The sequence below is a fragment of the Polistes canadensis genome, unplaced genomic scaffold (assembly GCF_001313835.1).
Source record: "Polistes canadensis isolate GaletaPanama2010 unplaced genomic scaffold, ASM131383v1 scaffold_72, whole genome shotgun sequence".
Lineage (NCBI taxonomy): Eukaryota > Metazoa > Arthropoda > Insecta > Hymenoptera > Vespidae > Polistes > Polistes canadensis.
The window spans coordinates 540,092-565,037 of record NW_014569619.1 but is presented as its reverse complement, the minus strand read 5'-3'; the positions used below and the strand labels follow the sequence as shown (position 1 = coordinate 565,037).

Genomic DNA, 24,946 nt, shown 5'->3' with positions numbered 1-24,946 from the left:
TTCTTGTTTATTTTTTTCTTTTTTTTGATAATTTGTAATTATAAGTTGGGTCCCCCTTTGAATAGTGTATCTATCACATTTATTTGTAGTTCCTCTATATATGTCTCACTGCTTTTAGAGTAACGTTGTCCGTCACCCTGTAACATATTTCATAACTACTAAACCACAGCAGCATAGCTGTGCACGAAGAGACTGAGAAGCACTTGTGCATGATACCAGCAACCGTACATTTTAACATAGAAAAAATTAAATAAATACGTCGTATATGAGAAAACGGGAAAAGGGACTGATACGTTTACAATGAATGAATTAATTAATATCCAAATCCCTACATATATTGTAGGATAAAAAGTGAGACAAAGACAAGACAGAAACTCTGACGCAACCCTGGCTAAACAGGCTACAAAAATGGTAGTTTCTTTTTTTTTTTAATTTCTCTTTAATTACGTAAATAACGTAATACGTTTACGTATCATGTGTTTGGTGTATTCCTTTAACATTTAATACAAAAATTAATCTATTTTTTTTCCTAGCGTGACATTCGAAATGTGTAAATGTCTTCCAACAAATTCTACTGGTAAAATCACTTAACCACTAGATTTTATTAAATGTACATAAATAATTATTTATCATTCAATTGTGTCTTAATTGCGATCCATTTTTCAATAGATTTTAAATTATTTTCCTTTCTCTTTCCTATTTTATTTCAAGCTGCGGATATTTTGTTTTATGTTATAGCATCCTCCAAGCTTCCCTTCATATTTTGATGAGTCGCAATTTCCTTGAATTCTATTTTAGCATCACATTTTATAAAGATGAAATTGAAGAGCAAGAAACATTACTCTCAAGTCACATTTTCTAATCGGTTATGTGACATATTTAGATTTTGATATTCCAATCAATTATATGTCTTTCTCAGTGTCATTAATTATTTGATCGACAATTTTCAGCCATGTTATATGATATTTCAATATATCTAACATGTATAGAGGTTAGAATCCTTCTTGATACTGTTTCGAATCTAGTTTTGCTTGAATAACTTCTAATTGCCTCTTAGCTTCACATTGAGGAAAGTTTTGTAAATCATAATATTGTGGTGCTATCTTCAGTAACCAGTCGGCTAAAAATACAAATTTTATTTGTTGTAAATATTTGTCAATAAAAAAATTTTACTTTGTATATTTCATATATATGGCTGTATATATCTGTTCTTACGTTTAATATCAGTTACTGTTCTAATATAATTTTTGGTTGTGAGTACAAATTCATTATAAATCACCCATTCTGGTTTGTGATCCAAACAAGTACTTGGATGTAGCTGGACAATTTGATTATCTTTAATTGTTAAATAATGGCCTGTTCTTTCTAAATGAGCCACCTAGTTTGAAAATATTTATTTATTATTATTATATCGAAATAAGTATTTACAATAATGTAATGGTAGTACTTTAATTAATACCTGCATAAAGAAACCATTAACAAGGGCTTTCCTGATATTTATATAATAATCTTTCGATGTAAAATCAGTAGAAGTGCGTTGCAAAGCAAACCTATCCATTATTCTACTTAATTGCTGTCTGACATTATCTCCACTTTTCAAAGATCGGTAATTAACAAAATTATCATAACACCATTGTGGATCTTCCAAATCTAATATTTTAAGGAATAAAATATTTCATTAAAAAAAATATAACAATCCATTGCTTAAGGAATAAAAGACGAAAGCTCACTTACTTTGTTTAAATGCATGGTAGACATTGAGTAATGTTAAGTGATCACCATCGATGTGCGCAAATCTCATTTTGGCATCATCAGCTGCCTTCTTTGATTCATTCGGCCTCACAAAACACTGTGGGACTAATACAACGTCATTCATCAATACACTACCATGCTAACTTACCACGACTTTGACTCTAATTCTTTTTATAACTATTTAACTACGTCTAAAATAATTTCTTAATACTTACTTGCAATAAACAATCACATAAATAGCAAATAGTATACATATTTAGTTTACTTTTTAACCATTAACTAATGACATTGATATGTTTATAATTGTTAAAAAACTTTACCTGAAAGCATAGCAGTAATGCTAAGTATTTCATTGCTACAATTGTGATTGCAAGAAGCAATTAACATTTTGGCTAGTTGTGGATCCAATGGGAATTCTGCCATTACTGCTCCAAGATCTGTTAAATTTCCATCATCATCGAGAGCTGCCAAATAGTTAAGAAGCTCTAATGCTCTCATTAAAGTTTCAGGTGCTGGTGGATCCATAAAATCAAAATGTACCTATGATGATAAATACAAGAATATATTAAGCAATTATTATTCTATACTTTTGTAGAAATATTTTAATATATAAATAATAAGAAGTACCAAATCATCTATGCCCAACTTTTTCAGTTGCAGTACAACGCTACCAAGATTAGATCGCAAAATTTCTGGATAAGTGTTATCTTGCATTTCATTTTTATATGCCTTTTCTGTGTATAGCCTAAAGCATTTCCCTGGACGTGTGCGGCCGGCACGACCGGCACGCTGCTGCGCAGAAGCTTTACTAATTGGAGATACAAGAAGTGACTCTACACGAATCCTGGGGTTATAAACCTACCAAGAGACATATTCACTAATCAATCCATGTACCGTGGTAAATATTTAAAGAAAATTACTGGTAACTAAAGTTTACCTTCTGTTTGGCAAAACCAGGATCAATTACAAAGACAACACCGTCTATTGTTAACGATGTTTCTGCTATATTAGTTGATACTACAACTTTTCGACCTATAGCACCATTAGGTTTGTTTGGAGGAGCAGGTTCAAAAATCCTTTGTTGAAGATTTGGAGGTAATGTTGAATACAGTGGAATACATTTAAGTTCACCAACTTCGGGACCTAAATTGTCCATTTCTCTTTTGATTCTTTTGCAGGCTTCTTCAATCTCCTCTTGGCCAGTTAAAAATAAAAGTAAGTCCCCACTCACTTCTTCGCACACATGTATTTGGATAACTGTTCTAATAGCAGCTTCTAAATAATCTCTTTCTGGTTCTGGCGTATAAAAAATTTCAACTGGATGCGTCCTACCAGGTACATTCATAAGTGGCGCATTATCAAAATACTGTTGGAACTTTCCAGCATCTAAAGTTGCACTCATAATAACAAGCTTTAAATCTGGTCTTTGCTTAATCACTTCTTTTAAAACACCCATAAGTAAATCAGTAGCTAAAGTTCTTTCATGAGCTTCATCAAGTAAAATTACTTGATATGCTTCGAGCATAGGATCAGACATGCCTTCACGTAGAAGCATACCATCCGTCATATATTTCAACATGGTCTTTGAAGAACTACAATCTTCAAAACGGATACTATATCCAACTTCCTGACCTGTTTAAGATAAATATTATTAAATATTAGATATAAACATTTATATTATGTATAAATGAAGAATAATTGAATAAAACTTTACCTAAACAAACATCCATTTCTTCTGAAACTCTTTGAGCAACAGACATTGCTGCTACTCTTCTTGGTGAAGTACATGCTACGCCCTTGGCTCCTATACATCTTGAATACTCTACACACCACTGTGGTATCTGTGTTGTTTTTCCTGAGCCTGTTTCTCCTACAAGCACTATACACTGATGATTTGCTAAAAGCCTCATGAAATCAACACGATATTCAAACACAGGTAGTGTTATCCTCTTTTTATAAAATTCATGATACCGTGGCGTATAAGGTAGTCCATTGTATGGATTAATTTGAACTTGATTTTTTGGGTCAGTTGGAGTTGCAGGCACATTGTTGGATGATGATCCAATCCTAAAAAGCAATAACTTTTTTATAATTCCATAAGCATAAATGATTGAAAATTATTATAAATGTAGATTGAATGCATAATATTAGTGCAATAAGACAGATTACTAACAATCTATTATAATTATTTTATTTTCTTCTTGGACTTATAACTAATATTTATTGACACCGTTGCACGCGGTAATCGTACAAAATAAACTTGATTGAGAACCACTACGAATGAGTAGAGCAAACAATCGACGACATAGAATAGTTTTTCTTTTACATTAGAAAATATAAGCAGTTAAATTAATTCTCCTCTCTCACTTTTCATTACAAATGATAATTTTTAACACAGATGAATAATACAATCTAAAAGTTTTGAAACACATATGTAAAACAGCACTATGATATCCGAAAAATGAGTAACAATGCACATGGCAGATCCACCATTGAACGTTTTTTTTCTGCATAAATTCAAATCAACATTTCTGTATTACTTACGTTCTTCTTTTGATATAAGGGTCAACAACATCAATCCTACGTTTCGACATAATTCTTGTGTCCTCGCAGGCAAGCAACAGCAAAGACTGTTTACCTGAAATCCGTTCCGAGGCGTCACAAAATGGCAAGCCACAGGCCTAAAGCCAAACCTGCAACCGTGACTATAGACCTACGTCGTGAACTCAGACAGAAGGAAATATGACGCATGCGCAGTTAGATTTAAATTTTAATTTATACAATTTTTCATGAACACACACATTTCAATATCGTATATTAATATATTTAAATGTGCTAATATTTTATTAGTTATTCTTATCAAGTTAATTAATCAATTTGATCTTCTTTAGGATGAAAATGAAAAAATAGGTATACAAAAAGGATGTATCTTATAATATATATATATATATATATATATATATACGTATAGAACGTATATACGTATAGAAGTATATATATTTATATTTATTACTATCGTATTATGTATATGCTAGAGAAAGTGAGTTCCCTATACATATATATATGCATAACTTCAAAGAGAATTTTCGAGGTACAAGAGTTGATTAAAATGGCAAAAGTCCAACATTTCCTCTTTAGATGACGCTTTGATCGCCGAAATGGAAACTATGCAGTACATAGTAACTCTAGGTCCATCTTCTCTTTTTAACCTAAGTGCCTGAGTCGGTCTAGATGATGTTGGGATAATTATAAAATTTGTTAGTTGTCAGGTTTGCTCACATTGTATAAATTATAAATATATATTTTATGCAAATAATTCCAAGCTCCATTAAATAATGATAACTTAAGTGGTCATATGACATAAGATTTCTGTAATAAATGGATTTATTGTTTTCTTGAATCTCTTTATTTTTGAATTTTGTCTATTAATTCATTGTAAAAGTTCGTTAAATCAATTTAACCATTTTGGATTTAATACGAATTTAGCAGTTCTTGGTTATGAATTTAAAATTCGAGCAATTGCATAATCAACTCCAATTTTTCTATTTACCGGCTCATAAATATCAGAACTGCTGGTTATTGAGAAAAAGGAGTAATACGATATTTAAACATTATATAGATAGTATTACATATGAATAACAATCAAAATGGCAACACCAACCAACGGTAATGGTAACCTTGTTGATGAATTTGAAGAAGCATTTCAGGTAAATTATTTAACTTTATACTAAAAGTAATTTATTTTCTAATACATTTGGTTTTCTGATTCATATTAGTGAAAGTATAAATAAATCTTTATTTAAATATTTTTCTTTCCAATTATTTAAAGTAAAATTTGTAATAAAATGTTTAACTTATAGCAATGTTTAAGTATATTAACAAAGGACGAAGGTTCAAGCAACAGCGGAATGGGTGTAAGCAGTGGCTTAACGATAGATAAAGAAGAAGCTCGTTGCGAAGTAGATCAAGTCACTTTAAGATTTACAGATTTGGCTAGACAAATGGAAGCTTTCTTTCTACAAAAAAGATTTTTACTATCAGCATTAAAACCAGAATTGGTAGTAAAAGAGGATATATCTGATTTAAGGCTGGAATTAGCACGCAAAGAAGATTTGATTAAAAGACATTATGATAAGATTGCAGTATGGCAAAATTTATTATCAGATTTACAAGGATGGGCCAAATCTCCTGCACAAGGACCTGCACCTAATGGTAAATAATATGCTTTTTTATATTTTATTTAAATTTATATAACTTTTAATTTATATTCGTAGGACTACCAAATGGATCTCAAGGTGGTCAAACACAACAAGCCGGTAATGGCAGTGGTGGATCCACTATGCAGCAACAACAGCAGTTATTACAACATCAACAACAATTACAACAGCAACAACAACAACAGCAATTACATCTACAGCAACATCAAATGCAACAACAGCAACTTCACCAACAACAGGTACTTAAGTAATACCGTTAAACCTAAAGTTATAAATCCTGTTTTATAGCAGGTAGTCAAAATCATATAGGCATTGGTAAATTATTCCATGACATTATTTAGCAGAGAATTTACATTTTATGATCATCCCAAAAATTATATTATTCTGCTAATTATTTGGATTAATAATGGGAAGGGGATTACTAAAGAATAATATATTCATACAACTGAGAATTCATTTATCTAGAAAGTTCTTAAGGTTGCATCTTAAAATCTTATTTGCATTATAAGAGATTGTACTCAATGTAGTATTTTTATTTTTATTCTAACCAAATATTTATTATCTTCAATCAAGTTTTTATATTATTTAGTATATGTTCAAATCATGCATGTATACTGTATAAAGAGTACATATGTTTAAAAACAAAAAAGAAAGAAAAAGAGAAAAAAAAATAGTTGTTAAGTAAATTATTTTGATTGGAATACTCATGAAAATATTAGAATCTATTTTGTTTATTTTAATGTACAGGATGCATAAGACAATGTATAGGAATGGTCCTGATGTAGAAAGAAAAAATTTATATTATTATTGTTGTATGTAATCAGTGCCTTATACAATTCCTATTTATAGAAATGTAATATATAATGCAAAGATTTAAAGTGCTTTTATAATTAACTGCGATATAGGAATACAAAAATATGAACTCTATATAAAGAAAGTATCACTGTTGTAAAATGGTGCCAAACAACTAATATAAAAATATGTACAAATGTTTAGCCAAAACTAACATAATAAAACTGATAAAGGCAATAATAAAATATAAGATTATGCATATAGGGTATGGCTGCTTACATTAACAGACTTAATAAGCTCTCAATTATATGCCCTTTAAAAATGATTGTATATATAAATATCATTTGTAGATTCGAAAAAGAAAACTCGTGCCACTCCACATATTTTGGTATAGATGAAAATATATAAAAACAAACTCATATTTTTTTACACTTTTTATCTCATAAATAATACATTTTCTTTGTCATTGTCGTTGTATTTATACATATACACAATCGCAGGAACACCTGCGTATGTATACACATGTGTTCGTGCACGCGTGTATATGATTTGAAATATTTTGTATATATATAAGATTTTTCTATTTGTAAAACAAATGATTTCTTGCATGTAAACATGTATGCATTATGCATTTGCAAAATCTAGGATTATAAAGAAAATTTCAATGGTTATTACAGATAAGTTAAAAGTCTATTAAATGGGGTAGCATAAAGTTACATGTAAAGTTCCTGCTGCAAATGCTTTAAAATACATTATGTATGAATATACACAATTTTATACTTAGATAGTAGATGTAGTATGAAGTTGAAAAGAAAAGTTTGCATCTACTTATTAAATCATTATAATTGCAAACTGATATATATGTATATATATGTATGTATATCAGTGTGTATATATATATATATATCTTATTTATGTTGTCTTTACATGCAAGTAGAAGTTTGCAGAATAAATCTCTGTTCATGCAAAACATTGTGCTTTCTTTCATTTTCCTTGCCTAAATATTGTCATTCCTGTATAATCCTATCAGTTTGGAACTACGATAAAAACCTATTTCGATGTTTATCTACATACTTATTTGTCTGTGCATATGCATGCATGTAGAGCAATCCAAAGTAGAACATTTGAATTAGGAATACATTGAGTATGAGAAAAATAATTTCTTAAACGATAAGAATATTGACGTGGGAAGAAAATAGTATATTGTATCGAACTTGTATTATTTGCGATTAAAACCTTCAAATAAGTTTAATACAAGTTATTCGGTCATAGTTTATAAATATAAAATCAATGAAACTTGTTTTCATGTATCAATTGGTGTGGATTTTCAGGTGCAACAAGGTACAGGTCCTCCACCAACATCGGGTCTTCAAGGAGTCAGTGTCTCAGTTGGACAACAAGGCATGTTCATGGCTCAGGGTGGAGTAGGAGTAACCGGTGGTAGACCTACTGGTTTTCCAGTTGGTGGTGTTGGAAGTAGTGCGCTTCAAGGCCCATTGGCTTTCCTAGAAAAGACAACGAGCAACATAGGGATGCCTGAAAGGCGGAGTTGACGCGGAAGGGGGAGGGGCCGGGGTCGGAGTCGAGGAAGAGGTCGAGGTAGAGGACGAGGTGGAGGAGGAAGCTTACCACCACCACCGTCTCTTCTCGATCCATCGGACCCCTCATCTTATGCTGCTGCTGCCGTAGTCGCAGCTGTTACGGCAGCGCCCCTTCCCTCACAACAGCAGCAACCTCCGCCGTCATGTACATGAGGATATTTCTAGCAATTAATTTTCATCTAAAAGTTGCATTACATCTTCCTCTTCATATCTTGTATTATTTAGAATTTCATAATGATTAAAGCGATTTTTATATTAATATAAAAATCCTTTAACAATTGCAGCTTGTGGTACGGGTCTAGAGTATTGTGTGTTGAAGTTACTTATGTACAGATTTATAGAATTAATAATTTATAAATATCAGGGTATCAGCGAAGAAACAACATATTTTAACAGTGCTAGTTTTATTGCTTTATTATGAATTAAAATTATCAACATACAAAGATTATTACATAGAATTCTATGTATTTGTTTTGTATTAATTATAAAAGTTTACAATGATTTATTAATCATATCAGTTTATATTGATCTTTTTAAAAGATAACAAATTAAAGAAAATTCAACATGATGTTATTGTAAAACAGAGTAAATCGCGAAGAATTTCTAATTGCGTATAAAATTGACAAGTATTGTACATAACAAAAGGTATACCATAGAAATGCGATGATATATATGAGTTAATATCAGTTCATTTTCTTTAATTTATAATTACTATTAGCTAATAAAAGAATCTTTAGATATCGAGAATGTGAGAAGTTGTATGTATGTATGTATGTAAGTATGTATGTACGTATGTATGTACGTATGTATGTACGTAACAGAAATAGTAAGCACATTTATTTGTAATCACTATATATTGTACGTATAATTCTACTGGTTATGTTATTATGAACAAATAGCTATTGTTTTATTATGCACACGACTATATTACATTGCCTTATTGATTTCTTACAAATTCCATTATTTGGTTATAGGATGTACTAAAAATAATATATGATATTTATTATAGAATTTGTTTGTTATGATTTTTACAAAATAATGCTATTTCAAATAAAAGACAGATTAAACACGCAATGATGTCGACAATTTATAATTGTACTGTAAATGCATTCATCTTGTAAAATGATATAAATACAACTTTCATAGGTATTCAATCATTAACAATAAGATATAAAATTGTGATTGTCAATTTTATACATGTTAATAGACCTTACTTCTTGGTTTCATTTAATGTACATATTATATTGGATTATTTTTATATTATATCTTTTATGTATGTATATGCACGCGTATACAATATATAGAAAAGATAATCTTGCAATTCCAATTTAAATTAGGAAGTGGAAGAAATCAATTGTAAAAATTGAATAAGGGTACGAGTTGGACGCCCTGTCATTCCTGCCGGTATATATGGTAACTCATCATTTCCAGGACCCATTACTCCTGCAATATCTAAATGCATCCACGGAACATCATTTCCTGCAAATTCACGTAAGAAAGCTGCGGCAGTACAGGATCCGCCACCTTTACATTTTGCTACATTGTTAACGTCTGCTGCTTTAACTTTTTCTGAAAATTATTATAATTATATAAAGTATTCAGTTTTTCTTATAGATGCCAACGGAATTTGTTGATATTAGATTTCTTACTTGTTACTTCATCTGTGTAACATTGCCACAGCGGAAATCTCCAGACTCTGTCGCCAGAAACTATACCAGCTTGTCTTAAAGTTTCAAAAAGTTCAATATTATTACTAAATACACCTGTAGCTGCACCAGCTAGCGTAATTCTCATAGCTCCTGTTAATGTTGCAATATCCAAAATGAATCTATAATAAATTTGATTATTAATAATTAACAAATGCAATAATACAAATGAAAGTTAAGCTAAGTACTAGAATTACTTTGGCTTGAATTCATGAGCATAACAAAGAGCATCTGCAAGTATAAGTCTCCCTTCTGCGTCCGTATTGTCTACTATAATACTTTTTCCATTCATTGCAACAACTAGATCGCCAGGCTTTGTTGCAGACCCAGATGGTAAATTTTCCGTAAGAGGAACTAAACCAATAATATTTACTTTCAATTTAAGCTCTGCAGCTGCTTTAATAGATGCTGCTACGCATGCTGCTCCGCTCATATCCGCGCGCATTTCATCCATATCAGAAGAAGGCTGAAGAATACCATGTTTTAATATTTGTTATAAATTTGGTAACACGTTTCAATAATCTTACCTTTATGCTAATTCCACCAGCATCAAATGTAACACCTTTGCCAACAAACGCAATCGGAGCTTCATTATTATCAGCACCTTTGTAACTAATTTCAAGAAATTTAGGTGGCTCCAAACTGCCACGTGATACACTCAAGAAAGAACCCATCTTCTTTTGTTCTGCCCATTCTTTGTCATGAATTTTCACACTGATTTTTAATGTATTCAGAGTCGATGAAACTTCATTTGCAAATATTGTAGGTGTCATTAAATTAGCTGGTGTATCAGCAAGTTTACGTGCCCAGTTTTGTGCTGAAGCCTTAACAATTCCTTTTTGCCACTCATTTCTAAATATGTATAAATTTTATCAATATTTATATTATTATTATTATTATAAATATTATCATTATTATAACCATATAACTTTTAAATTCATCTAATTAAGATGATTCACTCACTGGCCTTCTTCGCCATAAAGAGAAACTTGCGGTAAAGTTTCTCGTTTCTGTTTACTTTTTAATCCTTGGTAATACCACGTAGAAAGACCAGCACCTTCAGCTGCTGCTTCTGCATCTCCTAATGGTTCTAGTTTTATATCTTTTATTTCAAAGGCATTCAATGCACGACAGCCAGCTAGAGAAAATAATAATTTTTATACATATGATATAATCCTTAGAAGGATTTTTATAATATTTAATAATAACACAATAATTATTACTTAATTTAGAGAGAAAATAGATGAGTTTTATTTATTTATTAAAATCATACCTGCTGCAGCCGCACGTACGCTTTCTTTTCCTTCATGAATTTCTTCTAATATATTGATACCAAGATTTGATTTTCCCAAGCCAACTACTGCAACTCCGGTATAATCAGTTTCGTCCAAACCCCAAAATACTCTAGCATGACCTTTTGGAATCTTTGGACCTGCTCTATAGTAGTATAAGCAATTATTTACTATGAATATTTATACATATTCTATAATAATGGAATAGTAGATAAGGGATGATATATATACATACTAAGTAAATTATATTAAAAATAAATTGAGACACAAATTTATATCTTTATTAATTACAATAAAATCTAGGCATCTGTGACACGAGTCATGTGCTATATTATTTGCAATTTTAAAATACAATCTAAAAATATACTATTTTTTACATTATGTGTCTTATAATATAAGTTTTTTTAATAATTATTCTACACGTAACCACATTTATAATTATGCTTTCAAGATTCAACTATATCTATTTGTATTGATTTACAACAATGTAGTTTCATCTACAAAGAAGTATTAGAATTTGCATTATAATAAAAACATTGAAACTAGACATCACAATTGGTTGCATATTCTTTTTGTATACCACCTTCATTTTAGACTTATTTAAGAATCTGCTTTTAATGATACACAATATGATTTAATATAGGATTATACATTTCTCAGTAAATAGTTCATATTGTTTATATACACTTAGTAATGCATATAATGACTCTCTGTGTGTGTGTGTGTGTGTGTGTGTGTATCAAGAGACTTCATTCATAATATTTTAAAAGTGAATCCATGGAAAGATGCTAACAATTGTCCTAATACATGATTTTTTGCAAAATAAATGATTTACTTAAAACAAAATATATAGTAATCTAGATTTAAGTATTAACTAAATATAGCTTAATTATTTTTATTAAAATATACTCAAAATTTTCTTTGTTAAATATAAAATGTACTTGAAGAAATTTGTGCAAATTATTTTCTCTTTTGTCTTATGATAAGATTTGGCACAAATTATACTTGTATCTTTTTATATCTGTTTGCTCATAAAAATTCATATATTCTAGTTATTTAGTTTAATAATTAAATTAGGCTACTCCAGTATATAAGATAATGAATATTAATAGTATATATATTTATGCACTATGCATATTGTATATTGACATCAAATGCATCAATTATTTTTTTTTTTATGAACTGCACATTAAGATTTTAAATAGAATTATTTGATAAACTTAATTTTCTAGGTACTCACTCTGTATACATGGCAACATGGTTTTCACATGGGCATTATAAGTAATATTTGTAATTATGTAAGTTATATTTGTAATCATCATTCTCGGTCACAGAAAATTTATAATACTTTAGTTAGAGGTACAAAAATACTTAAATCAATGTTGATTGTACATAACAATTGCCAAGAAAAAAAGATTCTTTTAAATTCAATGTGTAAGAAATATGTGTTAATTGCATTACCAATTTAACATAACATTATAAGAAAGATATTTAAAAGTTATAACTTAATATATATATATACTACAAAAAATTATTACCACATTCCTAGCAACCGTTTATGATTAACATTCAGTCTATATTTTCAATTATATCTAAGGATATTATATTCAGATGTAAATATTGTAAGTAACGTTACCTATGTATATATATATATATTTAAATTTTCAATTCGGTCATAAAATAGAAAGAAATATTTGTGCTGTCAATATATTCAAGACATACCCATCTGAACTAGGTAGACTTCATTAATGAAAATCTTTATAATAGGAAACTTTATTTCAGCCTGTATTAAGTTAGAATATTTAGAATAATTTTTCTGCCTCGTTGTTTAAATGTGAACATAAATTAGGTCATATCGAAAAATACACCAGCACAAATCCTAAATATTTTTATTTAATCTTACTGTATAACTTATGCATTGCTTTACTAATTAAAATCAAACAAATTCTAATATTTTGATAATTCCTTGAGAATTTGCAGCTACTATAACATTGGACATTTGTCTCCAACACACTGCTGAGACAAATTCGTTTAAATCTTCCTCTTTTCGATCTTGAATTTCTAATATACTACGCACAGCATCAAACTTATATGAGAATAATTGTTTTGTTAGTCCTTTGTAATACACATAAAGTGCATTATTTTCTGAACCACAGGCTACATAGTCACCATCCGTGGCCAGCCCTACAAAATTTTTTTCATTAACATGTCCAATAAAAGATCTTAGGCAATGAGGATTATTAATATTCCACATCTTTAGTTGTGAATCAGTACTTGCCGATACAATCTCTTCCTTATTAATAAATTTAACATAAGATACAGCTTTACGATGTCCTTTGAAAATACGCAAGGCTTCTTTCATATTACGTAAATCATAATAATGAACACAATGATCAGCAGATCCAAATGCCAAGTGACACGAACTACATGGATTAAATTTTACACAACAAACATTAGCTTTTGCTTCTAAAGATGCAACAGAATGATCTGTATTCAAGGACCATAATTTAACTCTTGCATCATCCGATCCAGATGCTATAAGTCTAGTGTCAACATCATTAAAATCTACAGACCAACATCTCTTTTCATGCTCTTGGAAGGTTTTAATTCTATGACCTGTTGCAGCATCCCACACTGTTACAGTTCCTTCATAATCTGACGAGGCTAACATTCCTTTGTGGAAAGAATTCCATGAAACACACGATATTTTAGAACTGGAGACCATTTCTATACTAGGATAATGAATATCAACTGTATCATGTATCACAGCACCATAATCGAATACTTTGATACGTTTAGTGACACCAGCTATTGCAAAGAATTCATTATCCTTATCAAATTCTATGCTCGAAACAATTGTAGAATTGTTAAAGATATCAGAAGAATAATTTAATGTAGCTAATGGTCGTAACGTATTATATCTGGAAAATTTAACCAGATTTTCTCGAAAGATATCAAGGCCAGAACTTGTACTATGACTTGCATCTGTTTGACTTTGAGGTTTATATCCAAGTAATAGTTCCTTAGCACGTAAATGAAAGTAACATTGCACAAAATCATCAAAATGACCATGCATTCTTTTTCTACGAATAGCCAAGGTTGAACTACTTCCATATTCAATTTGTTTTTGACTACCAGACGGGTTTGTAAATGATTCATTTCCTATCGTTCTATCGTTAGGTTTTACCATATTAGAATCAATTATATCTATAAGACCGATCATTTCTCGTCTGATAGCAGATACTTGTGCCGTATCATTTTCACTTGATTTTTTTAAATCTTCTACACGTGGACATTTATTTTGAACGTCTTTTAGAATATTTTCAACTTCTTCCATATCACGTTTAATTAAAGCCATCTCCTTTTGTAACTGATTTTTCTGCTCTTCTTTTTGTTGTAACAAATGTTTTAAAAATTCGTGTAAAAGTTTATTTTGTATAGCGCATGTTTCAGCTTCAAGTAAGTGCTTTCTTTGTGTTAACACTTCCAACATTACATTAACATCAGGCAGAGTTAGATGAGCGCTTTCTACAGCAACTATATCTCTTAAACCGTCACGTGAAAGTACAGATAATTCTGTTCCTACCCTATTTTTACTATCTCCTACGTTTGAAGAGCCTAATTTAGAAAGGCCCTTGATTCTCGTTTTATATTTTGTTACTAATTCATTTAACAAGAAATTAGGAAATATATCCTGCTGGCTTAAAGCGAGACTACATTTTGGACATCTACTATTAGCTTCTAAAGACTTCACGATGCAATGATAACAAAAAGTGTGACCACAACGAGTGATATGTGCTTCATCGATTAATTCAAAACAGATCGGGCATTGATAATCATTATTTCTGTCTTCGAGCGAACTGCCAATTCCAAGTAAAATATTGCTGGAATGAAGGTGACGCTTCACATTTCTACTAGATTCCCCTATACCTCTACTGCTTCCTGCCCCACTATCACTTCCTAAATTACCATCCCCATTAGACGACATTACTCTTGCATCATCGCTCAGTCTAGTCTTTCCTGAAACAATCAAAATAATGCTATTGAGCTCTAAAAATAAAAAATAATCTACTCTATACTGAAAGTTGTATTATAAAAAAATAAAAAATATAAGAAGAACTTTTGATAATAATTTTTCATACAAAAGAAGAAAAGAATTTGAATATCTTAAGAACATAGCTCGAGCAGCATTATAACAATTGTTTCAGGCTGGAAATGTGAAGAATATATGTAAATGTATTGATACTAACTATACCAAACATATGTAAGTGAAAGATTAGATGCAATATTACATAATCTATAGAAAATGATTTATCTTTATTGTGTTCTCATAGCAGAATACTCGATATACCTCATTAAACGATAAAATGTTTGCATTTATAAATATACAAAGGAAAAAAAAAAATCTGTGAGAAACAAATTAATAAAGCATTATGATGTTAAAAGTATGCATATATGGCTGAATCAAATAATCATATGTAAGCAAAAAAAGATAGGTAAATTAAGAAATCTAACAAAAGGAAAACAATCAGAATCGATAAAGTGAATAAATAAAAGCAATGATAACATTACAAATAATTAACATATAATATGCCATTTAAGGTTACAAGACACGATAGAAATATTTGAAACTTACAAGCAAATATGTTTTAGTAGTTTCCCTTGAACTCGTTCATTGTACTTAGCTGCTGCAGGAGTTAAAGTAAAGCTTTCATCATCTGCCTCATATACCCCAAGCACCAAACCTTTCTGTTGAAGAATTAAAAACAATACAATTATATAAATTCATCAAATCCTTTATGCAATTTGGTTTTACATCTGAATCAACATATTTATTTGGATTTTGATAAAGATCAGAATTTTAGATACTACTTAAATATATCTTATTTAAGAGACTAATATTGTGCTATTAGTTTTTAAAAATTAATTTTACAATTGCGTTAACAAATAAAAACGTGCAGATAAAATAAGCATGTTCTGCTTTAACAATCTATGTTTCAATCAATCAACATGCTAAAAGTATTAACTAGACGATTTTATTTAAATATATATATTCTCGGGATTAGACAGAAATTATGAATTACCTTCATTGTTGAATAAGTTTTAAAAAACAGTAACTGCGTCTTTATGTATCGTAGCCCCTTACTCCTGATAAGAGACAACGCCATAATTTGTTCGAGAGAACATTATGAATACGCATTATACATATATATATATATATATATATATATATATATATATATATATATATATATATATATATATANAAAAACAGTAACTGCGTCTTTATGTATCGTAGCCCCTTACTCCTGATAAGAGACAACGCCATAATTTGTTCGAGAGAACATTATGAATACGCATTGTATATATATCTATATATATCTATATATATCTATACGTATATATATATATATGAATGTATGTATATATCTATACAGAATGATTCTTCAAAAATAAGTTTACCTTGATTACATTCGTTTCTCGGTTAATTTAAATTAGAGTGAGATAGCACTTCCATTTTTGATGCTTTATAGTTCTTTTTCAATATTTGATTAACTTTTTACAAAGAAATTTCATATAGTAATTTTATTCTGAACCAATAGAAAGTAACGAAAGATGGAAGAACTCCTTCTACTCGGTCGATAATTTCGATAGATAAAATAGATTCATTGAACAATTAACTATTCATATTTCAGTCTTTTCTTAATCGTCACATTTTTATAATTATTTTAATTACTTATAGACGGCTTTATTAATATCAGTTTGATAGACTTGTAATTAATTATATGATATTACATTTTTTTATATGAACAAATTTCAGATTTTAGAAAAAATATATATTTTTATATATTTTTATGGATACAATTTATTTGAAAGATCACATTTATACTTAAAAATATTTATATTTAAATATTATATATAATACAGAAGTAACAGACATTTAATATACATTGTGAAATATATGTTTACGTCATATTTACTTTATACTGAACAAGATAGCATATCAAATAAAAAATTTAACTTAGTGTAATTATTATTTTTAAAGTTAAGCTACTTATATTAAATTTTTAAATTTACGTTATTAATTCATTGCATCTTTCCATATCTAGAATATTCTTGATAATGTTCTGTCTGAGCTAATAATAAGGAAGGTGGCGGTGCTTGAAGATGTTCTTCGCCACCATATCGTTTAATAATACTTTCTCGTGCCTTATCTTTTAGTTCATCCCTCTTTTTATCATATTCTTGTTTCAATAATTCTAATTTTGTAGGTTCAGCAAGTAAATGTACATCGACTCCTTTCTCGTGTGCTTCCCAAGCAAATAATTGAGCATTTGCGTGTTGCTGTGTATCTCCTGAGAAACGTACGAAATTTCCTCCTTTGTAATCCACTCTGTAAGAAATAATAATATTTATCATGGATAAATAAATATATTATAATATATATGAAAAGGAAGAAAATTAAAAAAAAATAATTTATATATATAAAATATAATATAGAATAAAAATATAAAACATACTCTCTATCTGTTCCTACATAAGGATTATCACGCATAGATCTAGTTTTAGGATCATAATACGCGGATTGAAGATCCAAATTGCGAAGATATTTAGCCGTATCTTCTCGAATTCTTAGATTTCTAACAGTAATACGTTGTTTAGAATCGACTTTAGTTCCAGGCATATCAACTTCATCAACGTATTTGTCTTCATCTTTGTCTGAATCTTGTTCATCATTTTCTTCAGCATTGAGTTTTTCTGCGCGCATTTGTCTTTTAGCTTCTTCAATTTTTTGATATTCTTCTACAATGGCTTTGTGTTCGGACAAATCATAACCAGCCCATCTATATAAAAAATTGGATTGTTTAAATTAAGTAAATTTTAAATTTGTAAGAAAATAAATCCACACAAGTGGACGGGAATATTTATCAGTCAACGGGTAACAACGGGAAATGTTTAACCCGTTTGCTATGATAGAGTTAGTTATTAATTTATTACTAATATTTGAAAAGTTGAATCATAAGTGTATATTTTACAATAGAATGTAACATTTGATATTTTATTATATTATGTGAATTTATTCAATTAATATAAAACAAATTATAAATGATATACCAACAGAACATTGGTTACCATGAAGTTACCAAAGTATGTTATGTTCACCCAAAGTTCTTAATTCAAACTATGGTCATTTTTATTATAAAACAAGCGTTCAACGTTAAATGATTATTCATCATTAACAAAAAAAGAGTTAACCATAAGATATAATAGTACATACCTATCTCTTTTACCATCATAATCAACGCACAGATCAGGCTGTGCGAATTCATCTGGTGCAATATCTCTATTTGTAAACTTAGCTCCTATCTTACGAGGCCTTTCCATACATTCCTTCTTTTTATGTGTCATAGCACCACAATTTTCACATGCACCTTTACGGTATTTTGTTGCAACTTTATCTGTATCTACACCACGTTTGTACCACTCATCTATTCCACTAAAGTATTTTCGTTTCTCAGGTTGAGGTCTTTGATGTTTTAATGTAGGACCCTAAAAAGTATTATTGTATAAATTATATGATATGAAACAATGAGCAATAATTTAACAACACAATATAATTATCAAATATTTTATACCTGTGCACCAAAATACCATGGTGTTGCACTAATATATTGTGGAATATGTGGATTTATATCTTTGCCTTCTTCATCAACAGCAGCAGGTGCTGTACCTGCTTTTCTTGCCTCTTCTAATTCTTTTGCTTTCCTCCAATCTTCTCGACTCTTTTTTCTTGGCTCATCTTCACAAGCAGTCTTATCTTTTAAGATTTTCGACACGGGTACATTAGCAACTGCATTGGCCATTTTTTAATAATAATTATTATAGTCACTTATGATTAATATATGTTCACCCACGAGTAAAGTCAGATAGATTTTACCCACGTTAATGAAAACTATATAAGTCATGACTCGAAGGAAAAATTTAAGAAAAGAATGCCGGAGGCGCCAAGCTTTGGCGTGACGGCCACAAATATTGCTGCCAAGTGACATCTATCGCTAAAAATTCGAAAAAATATCTGTCAAAACATTTCTAATTGGTTTGTATTTATCTTTAATTATGCAATTAATTTTAATAATACTATTTGTTACGTTCTCTCTCAAAAATATGATAATTTAATATTAAATTAGAAATATTATAGTTATAGATAGTTTGATTTTAAGATTGTTGATAAATATTCGAAGAGGAGGGGTGATTTGAGCATAAACCAAAAATTGTGAGATAAATATAAGTAAAGTAATGATAAGACATTGTAAAAAACTTTGTAAGTTGTGCAATAAAAACCTGATTATATATATATATATATATATANTTAAATTAGAAATAAATATTTTGAAATATTTTATACATGTATGTAGAATTATACACAATTACTGACCGTCGTTACTTTGTGACATATTTTTGTTCTCATGTAATGTAAAATATTGGACAACTATAAAATCCTATGATAATTATCTCTTAAACATATACCGACGAAAGATATTCTAGAAAAATGGAAGTCGCTGTTCTAAAATAATTCAAAATATAAAGGTAAAGCAAAGTCGTCATAATAACTTATCTTTATTCTTTCAATACATTTATCAGAAAATTGTTCCATTTCTATTGGTCGATTTCATCAAATTTGGATGCATAAAAACAAACGTCGTTGCTGTTGCAAAAAAATGGCGACTGTCACACTGTATGTGATTCGAGGCTATGTCTCACATTATACATCTGTTAAATATAGTATAGTGCATATATATATGCATACATACATACATATTATATATATAACAATATAAAGTATATTACGATAATGTGATTAAACCTAAAACATATATTTTTAAATTTTTATTTAAAAAAGTATTTAAATAATTAACATAAAATAATACATTGAAAATTTCTCAATTTATTCGTACAAAATATGTAATATATTTTATTACAAAAATAAAATTAAACGGAAAAGTCTCATAAATCATTTGAATATGGTTACAACCAACCAATTATACAGCAATAAAAAAAATTATCCGTTCGAGTCTATTTATCTATATGAAATATTTTTAAGCAAACCAAATATTTCTTATTATTTACTAGATATTAAATAGTTTTAAAAAAATATAAATAAAACATTATCCAATGTTTACTAATTCAACTAAGAAATGTGAAATCAATGTAGACACTCGCCATTGTGATATGGTTACTGTTCGGCAAAATCGTTAACCTTACACCATATTTGTTTATTCGCGATCGTATTTAATATGAAATATATTTATCACGATGTTTAGATTTATAATAAATAAAAAATTAATTCATTAATTTACAGAAGAAAATAAAAAATAAATTTAAAGAAAACGCAGGTGAAAAGTTGATTTTGCAATGGATTGCAATTTTTTGGCGGGAATCTGTTAGCACGACATGTTAAGAGGGGGAAAGCTTCATATATGTATAGCGAATCGGAGCGCGATGCATCGCTTCGGGTAGATCAGTCGCATCTCGCTATTCGTGCAAGGACTTATGTTGTGCAAGTCGATTTCTGTAATACGTATACAAAGCATAACCCGAAGAATAAAACGATGCGCTATTATCAAAAAACGAAAAACTGAAAAAGAAGAGTGAAAGAAAAAAAGGGTAGGAAGGGTGAAAGAAAGGGAAAAGAGAGGGAAGAGCAACGAGGGAATAAGAGGAAGAGAGAAAAAAGAGAAGAGCATAAAGAGTCACTGCTTCTCGCCGACTTAACGTGAAAGACGGTGCATAGCGTAGAAACGCACGGCGTCTCGTAACCGGCACATTACGACGCGCGCACCGGCAATCGCCTTTGTCTCTCTGCCACACTACGCAAATTCCGAGGTGAGTCCGCTTCTCATTCTTATGACGTGATCGTTTACGGATTATTTGCGTCGCCAGAGATACTTATTTTTGCGTTATATATCTCGATTGAATTGTTCAATTATTTTTTTCTTTTTCCTTATTTTTTTTTTTTAGTTCCTTCACAATTTTTCCCTTCCTAATTTTTCGAGGATGTTAAATTAATTAATTTTTTTTGTTGCGATGCGGTGCGAAAAAGGACGGAGGGTGGGAGTGAGAGAATAAACGAGGGAGGCAAAGAGAGACAGTAGATGGATGCGAGCTTCTCGATTCTTGCGTGATGCCATGATTTGTCAGCCATGGCGTCTCCGGTAGTAAGGCGAGGCTTTAGTAGAATCTACTTTGATAGCTTCTCTATCAAAAATCTGTAATCATTAATATTTTCTCCAAAAATTTTTATCGCCCAATTTAAGACATTTTTTTTTCTATTTATCATTTATTTCAGACTAAATATTATGTTGTATAAATAGCATACATTTATTCAAAGATTTTGAAAATGGCGGGCGCGGAACTTTCAGAGAATATTTTCGTACGGAAGTGATCTATAAAAATTTCGAAAAATAATATTATCTTATGATGTTATTTTTATTTAAAATATATTTTTTTTAATTAAATATTATATTTTTTTTATTTTTTTGTCATATCAATTCACATTATAATCAAATTGAAATGTTTACTATAAAATGCTTCAATAAATGGTTCATTAATATTCTGGCTTCTATAGCCGAACACCAATTTCGTTTGGAAGTTTGCAGAATAATATTTCGTTCACGAACAAAAATTATTATTTATTTATTTATTTTAAGAATCTATATTTATAACGTTATACGATACTGCAAATTTACTAATATTGTCAAAGTTTTGAAAATCAATAAGTTTGCTTTCTAAATTTTTATATAATTTTTAATTTTTCATTAAATAAGAAAAAAATAATTGCTAAATTACAATAGGTTTTTTATCAATACTGCATTAAAAAAAATTATATAGCAATGAAACATATAGGCAGTAATAATTTATTTAATTAATTTGTATTTTTACAGAAAAAATAACACTTAATATGTCAGACGACAATTCACCTGTTGTTGAGGAACAGAAAAAAAAACGAGGGCGACCAGCGAAAACAGATAAGAATACTGTTAAAGAACCCAAAAAGAGAGGAAGGCCAACTTCAGATAAATACAATGCAGTACGTGCATCAAAATCTGATAATGAAGATGATGCACCACCAGGACCTGTCAAAAAAGGTAGAGGTAGACCTAAAGGATCACATAAGAAAAAAGTATGTAAATATGTAATCTTTTATTTTTGATAAACTTTATATCGAGCAATTATTTGTTAAAATAATAATTTTTAATTTACAGCAAGGTGCACCAAAAGGTATAGCTCCTTCAGGTCGAGGACGTGGTAGACCAAAAAAAGTAGAAGAAAAACCTGAAAGTACTGGAGAAGAAGAGGACGAACAAGAAGAGGAAGAAGAAGAAGAAGAGAATTGAATAATATGGAATCATCTGTTTTATCTAAAGCATTTGCTAATTATTCAATCTTTGTGTTATAATTATTTTGTATATTCTACAAATATCAAATTTGAATTTAGTGAAAATGACGACTAATTTCGTAAAAGAAATTATAAATATTAACAATTATTTGGAATATTAATATATTTGCATATTTCACATTCGGAGAAGTGATCATAAAAAATATTTATAAAGTAATATAATTTTAATAAAATGATAAATTTTGTATCATGTGTATTTGTAACATTACGAGAAAAAAGAAGATTATATACTTCAAATTTTCACAAAGATATTTATGTTTCATAAATGAATTAACTAAATTCCTAGATGCATTTAAACATTTTGTATTTTATAAGATACATTGTATGGTCTTTCTGGCATCACTTTTCCACTACCTCCTGTACTTCTATATCGTATGCTATAATTCTATAACACAAGATGATGTATCATTATAAGAGATAGAACACAAACAAGGGAATATTAGCATTTTTGAAACAAACATATGTGTGAATGTCAAATTTGTATTAAAGTAAATAAATTCATGAAATACTCTTATTATTTTTATCTTTAAGTCATTTTTACTTACGAGATTTATTAATGATATTTCTAATTTTTATTTTTAATTCAATATTGATAAAATAATTTGAATAAATATATTTTGTATGCAAAACAATATTCACAAATAATTATTATCGTATTTTATTTTATAACATTCTTCTTGTTTTTTAAATTTGTAACGTTTCATCTTATGTATATCATACGAGATTTATTTTTTTTAATATTTGTGATTGTAGATCAAACTTTTATTTTATACTATCTACTAAAATATGCTTTTTTTATTTCAATGAAGGTCTTATTATACACACACTTACATTAAAAATATTTCATGTAGTTCTATGAATTGTTCTGCATACATACTATTAAATTTTGAAAATTACAAATTGAACGATACAAAGAATAAACATTTTAATTGTAAGCTTGTGACAGAAAATGTTAGTAATGATTTGCATGCTATTGTTAAGATTCTTGATTTATGGAAATTCGTTATATGCATATATATAATCTGTTATTAAACAAACAGATACAAATATAATTTGATTAATATAAATTAGTTATGTTACAGAAACTATATTTATGCAATTGTTACATCATAGAAAAAATAGAAGAGTGAATTATATATATAAGATTACAACGTTACAATGTTAATTGCAATAATTATTCATGATCACGCTACTTTGTTAATGAGAGTAATCGATAATAACTTAAAAATAATATAAAGCTTTTTTCAGACAACAAAAGGCACTAAAGTCAGACATTTTAATGTTTGATTTAGACCATGATTATTAAATAGGTAAAAGTTTAAAATACTATCTTTGTACTTTAATACATTGTTTTCTATAAAAGCTGCAATTAGAAGATATGAGAAAAAATGTAGTTAGTTAAAAAATCTATTAATTCTATCGGTTGCATTATACAATATCTTTGTATATATCTGGAATTCATTTTTTTTTTTACATTATAATTTAATACTGTTATATTAAGCATATCTCAATGATCATCTATATTAATAATGCAGAGAAGGTAAAAGATAATTGATAAAAAAATAATTGATATTCTGTCAATGATCACCAAAAAGTTCAGCATTATCTTCTGCGTCCATGGATTGGTATCCTTGCTGTAAAATTAGTCTTTTTAATATTTAATGTACTTTCATATTCGCTCATTGTTATATATATACACACTCGTCTTTGATGATTACTATTATAAGATTCATCCAATAGTTCAGTTTCCCAGTCATCTTCCTCTTCTTCTCCAGGATCGAAATTGTACATTGGCATTAGTCTATGCCTTAATCGTTCCAACTTTCGTTTTCTCGATATAAAAAATACCTTCAAAAAGATTTTATTTTCCAAATATATATTTAATACTGTTTATGATATATTAATATATCATCATTGCTACGTGAAAAGATTTTATAATGATATATAATTAATGATAAAATATGGTACATTTTGCAATATGATTTTTTTTTCTCTATTCCATCTATTCATTCTAAAATCATACATGCTATGTAAATATATACACACATATCATTTTATACATAAAAAGAATTATCTATTAAATATATAATAATAATATGCTACTATTATATTAATATTCAGATATATA

At 28.9% G+C, this 24,946-nt stretch overlaps 6 protein-coding genes across 9 annotated transcripts in view; 2 read left to right on the top strand and 4 right to left on the bottom strand.

Annotated features, from left to right (window-relative positions):
* Positions 1 to 27: 27 nt before the first annotated feature.
* Positions 28 to 4,469, bottom strand: LOC106786388 (putative pre-mRNA-splicing factor ATP-dependent RNA helicase PRP1). Its single transcript, XM_014747703.1, has 9 exons — positions 4,297 to 4,469; positions 3,467 to 3,819; positions 2,690 to 3,384; positions 2,380 to 2,610; positions 2,073 to 2,292; positions 1,735 to 1,857; positions 1,460 to 1,650; positions 1,216 to 1,378; positions 28 to 1,120 (listed from the first exon to the last, which is right to left on the bottom strand). Exons 1-9 carry the CDS (start codon positions 4,344 to 4,346, stop codon positions 993 to 995), a joined length of 2,154 nt encoding a protein of 717 aa, XP_014603189.1. The 5' UTR covers positions 4,347 to 4,469; the 3' UTR covers positions 28 to 992.
* Positions 4,470 to 4,967: 498 nt separating this feature from the next.
* On the top strand, positions 4,968 to 9,370 carry LOC106786347 (mediator of RNA polymerase II transcription subunit 28-like). 2 transcript variants are annotated; one of them, XM_014747609.1, is made up of 5 exons: positions 4,968 to 5,021; positions 5,372 to 5,459; positions 5,613 to 5,964; positions 6,027 to 6,208; positions 8,093 to 9,370. In XM_014747609.1, the coding sequence occupies exons 2-5, from the start codon at positions 5,400 to 5,402 to the stop codon at positions 8,312 to 8,314; spliced, it is 816 nt and encodes a 271-aa protein (XP_014603095.1). In that variant the 5' UTR covers positions 4,968 to 5,021; positions 5,372 to 5,399; the 3' UTR covers positions 8,315 to 9,370. The 2 variants fall into 2 exon arrangements, with proteins under 2 accessions (XP_014603095.1, XP_014603096.1); XM_014747610.1 differs by having other exon boundaries at positions 4,991 to 5,009.
* LOC106786345 (E3 ubiquitin-protein ligase RFWD2) lies at positions 8,762 to 16,556 on the bottom strand. Of its 2 annotated transcripts, XM_014747607.1 has the most exons (8): positions 16,445 to 16,556; positions 15,997 to 16,109; positions 11,342 to 11,505; positions 11,032 to 11,206; positions 10,596 to 10,920; positions 10,266 to 10,534; positions 10,012 to 10,190; positions 8,762 to 9,931 (listed from the first exon to the last, which is right to left on the bottom strand). In XM_014747607.1, the coding sequence occupies exons 1-8, from the start codon at positions 16,526 to 16,528 to the stop codon at positions 9,696 to 9,698; spliced, it is 1,545 nt and encodes a 514-aa protein (XP_014603093.1). In that variant the 5' UTR covers positions 16,529 to 16,556; the 3' UTR covers positions 8,762 to 9,695. The 2 variants fall into 2 exon arrangements, with proteins under 2 accessions (XP_014603093.1, XP_014603092.1); XM_014747606.1 differs by lacking the exons at positions 8,762 to 9,931; positions 10,012 to 10,190; positions 10,266 to 10,534; ... (1 more) ...; positions 11,032 to 11,206; positions 11,342 to 11,505 and adding an exon at positions 11,625 to 15,380 and having other exon boundaries at positions 16,445 to 16,546.
* Positions 16,557 to 17,294: 738 nt separating this feature from the next.
* Positions 17,295 to 19,324, bottom strand: LOC106786346 (pre-mRNA-splicing factor Slu7). Its single transcript, XM_014747608.1, has 4 exons — positions 18,998 to 19,324; positions 18,640 to 18,911; positions 17,882 to 18,205; positions 17,295 to 17,754 (listed from the first exon to the last, which is right to left on the bottom strand). Exons 1-4 carry the CDS (start codon positions 19,223 to 19,225, stop codon positions 17,448 to 17,450), a joined length of 1,131 nt encoding a protein of 376 aa, XP_014603094.1. The 5' UTR covers positions 19,226 to 19,324; the 3' UTR covers positions 17,295 to 17,447.
* A 1,457-nt stretch (positions 19,325 to 20,781) lies between these two features.
* On the top strand, positions 20,782 to 23,334 carry LOC106786349 (ABC transporter F family member 4). The gene is made up of 3 exons (XM_014747613.1): positions 20,782 to 21,245; positions 22,304 to 22,542; positions 22,625 to 23,334. The coding sequence occupies exons 2-3, from the start codon at positions 22,321 to 22,323 to the stop codon at positions 22,754 to 22,756; spliced, it is 354 nt and encodes a 117-aa protein (XP_014603099.1). The 5' UTR covers positions 20,782 to 21,245; positions 22,304 to 22,320; the 3' UTR covers positions 22,757 to 23,334.
* A 555-nt stretch (positions 23,335 to 23,889) lies between these two features.
* LOC106786348 (uncharacterized protein C3orf18-like) overlaps positions 23,890 to 24,946 on the bottom strand; it is a 2,648-nt gene continuing 1,591 nt past the window's right edge. Inside the window, exons 2-3 of one of the 2 annotated variants that reach the window (XM_014747612.1) lie at positions 24,520 to 24,666; positions 23,890 to 24,465 (exon numbers count right to left, since the gene is read on the bottom strand). In XM_014747612.1, coding sequence (XP_014603098.1) covers positions 24,421 to 24,465; positions 24,520 to 24,666 — 192 coding nt within the window. In that variant the 3' untranslated portion in view covers positions 23,890 to 24,420. The remainder of the gene's footprint in view (positions 24,466 to 24,519; positions 24,667 to 24,946) is intronic. The other variant, XM_014747611.1, reaches the window with a different exon arrangement.

Bases quoted from the DNA above. Each gene is read 5' to 3' on its own strand.
- LOC106786388 (XM_014747703.1), bottom strand. From the start codon at position 4,346: ATGTCGAAACGTAGGATTGATGTTGTTGACCCTTATATCAAAAGAAGA. The intron at 3,385-3,466 runs GTAAAGTTTTAT...TATCTTAAACAG, and splicing joins AGAAATGGATGTTTGTTTAG to GTCAGGAAGTTGGATATAGT. The intron at 1,121-1,215 runs GTAAGAACAGAT...TTGTATTTTTAG, and splicing joins AACAGTAACTGATATTAAAC to CCGACTGGTTACTGAAGATA.
- LOC106786347 (XM_014747609.1), top strand. From the start codon at position 5,400: ATGGCAACACCAACCAACGGTAATGGTAACCTTGTTGATGAATTTGAA. The intron at 5,965-6,026 runs GTAAATAATATG...TTATATTCGTAG, and splicing joins ACAAGGACCTGCACCTAATG to GACTACCAAATGGATCTCAA. The intron at 6,209-8,092 runs GTACTTAAGTAA...GTGGATTTTCAG, and splicing joins AGCAACTTCACCAACAACAG to GTGCAACAAGGTACAGGTCC.
- LOC106786345 (XM_014747606.1), bottom strand. From the start codon at position 15,348: ATGTCGTCTAATGGGGATGGTAATTTAGGAAGTGATAGTGGGGCAGGA.
- LOC106786346 (XM_014747608.1), bottom strand. From the start codon at position 19,225: ATGGCCAATGCAGTTGCTAATGTACCCGTGTCGAAAATCTTAAAAGAT. The intron at 18,912-18,997 runs GTATAAAATATT...AATACTTTTTAG, and splicing joins CATGGTATTTTGGTGCACAG to GGTCCTACATTAAAACATCA. The intron at 18,206-18,639 runs GTATGTACTATT...TTTTTTATATAG, and splicing joins TATGATGGTAAAAGAGATAG to ATGGGCTGGTTATGATTTGT.
- LOC106786349 (XM_014747613.1), top strand. From the start codon at position 22,321: ATGTCAGACGACAATTCACCTGTTGTTGAGGAACAGAAAAAAAAACGA. The intron at 22,543-22,624 runs GTATGTAAATAT...TTTAATTTACAG, and splicing joins AAGGATCACATAAGAAAAAA to CAAGGTGCACCAAAAGGTAT.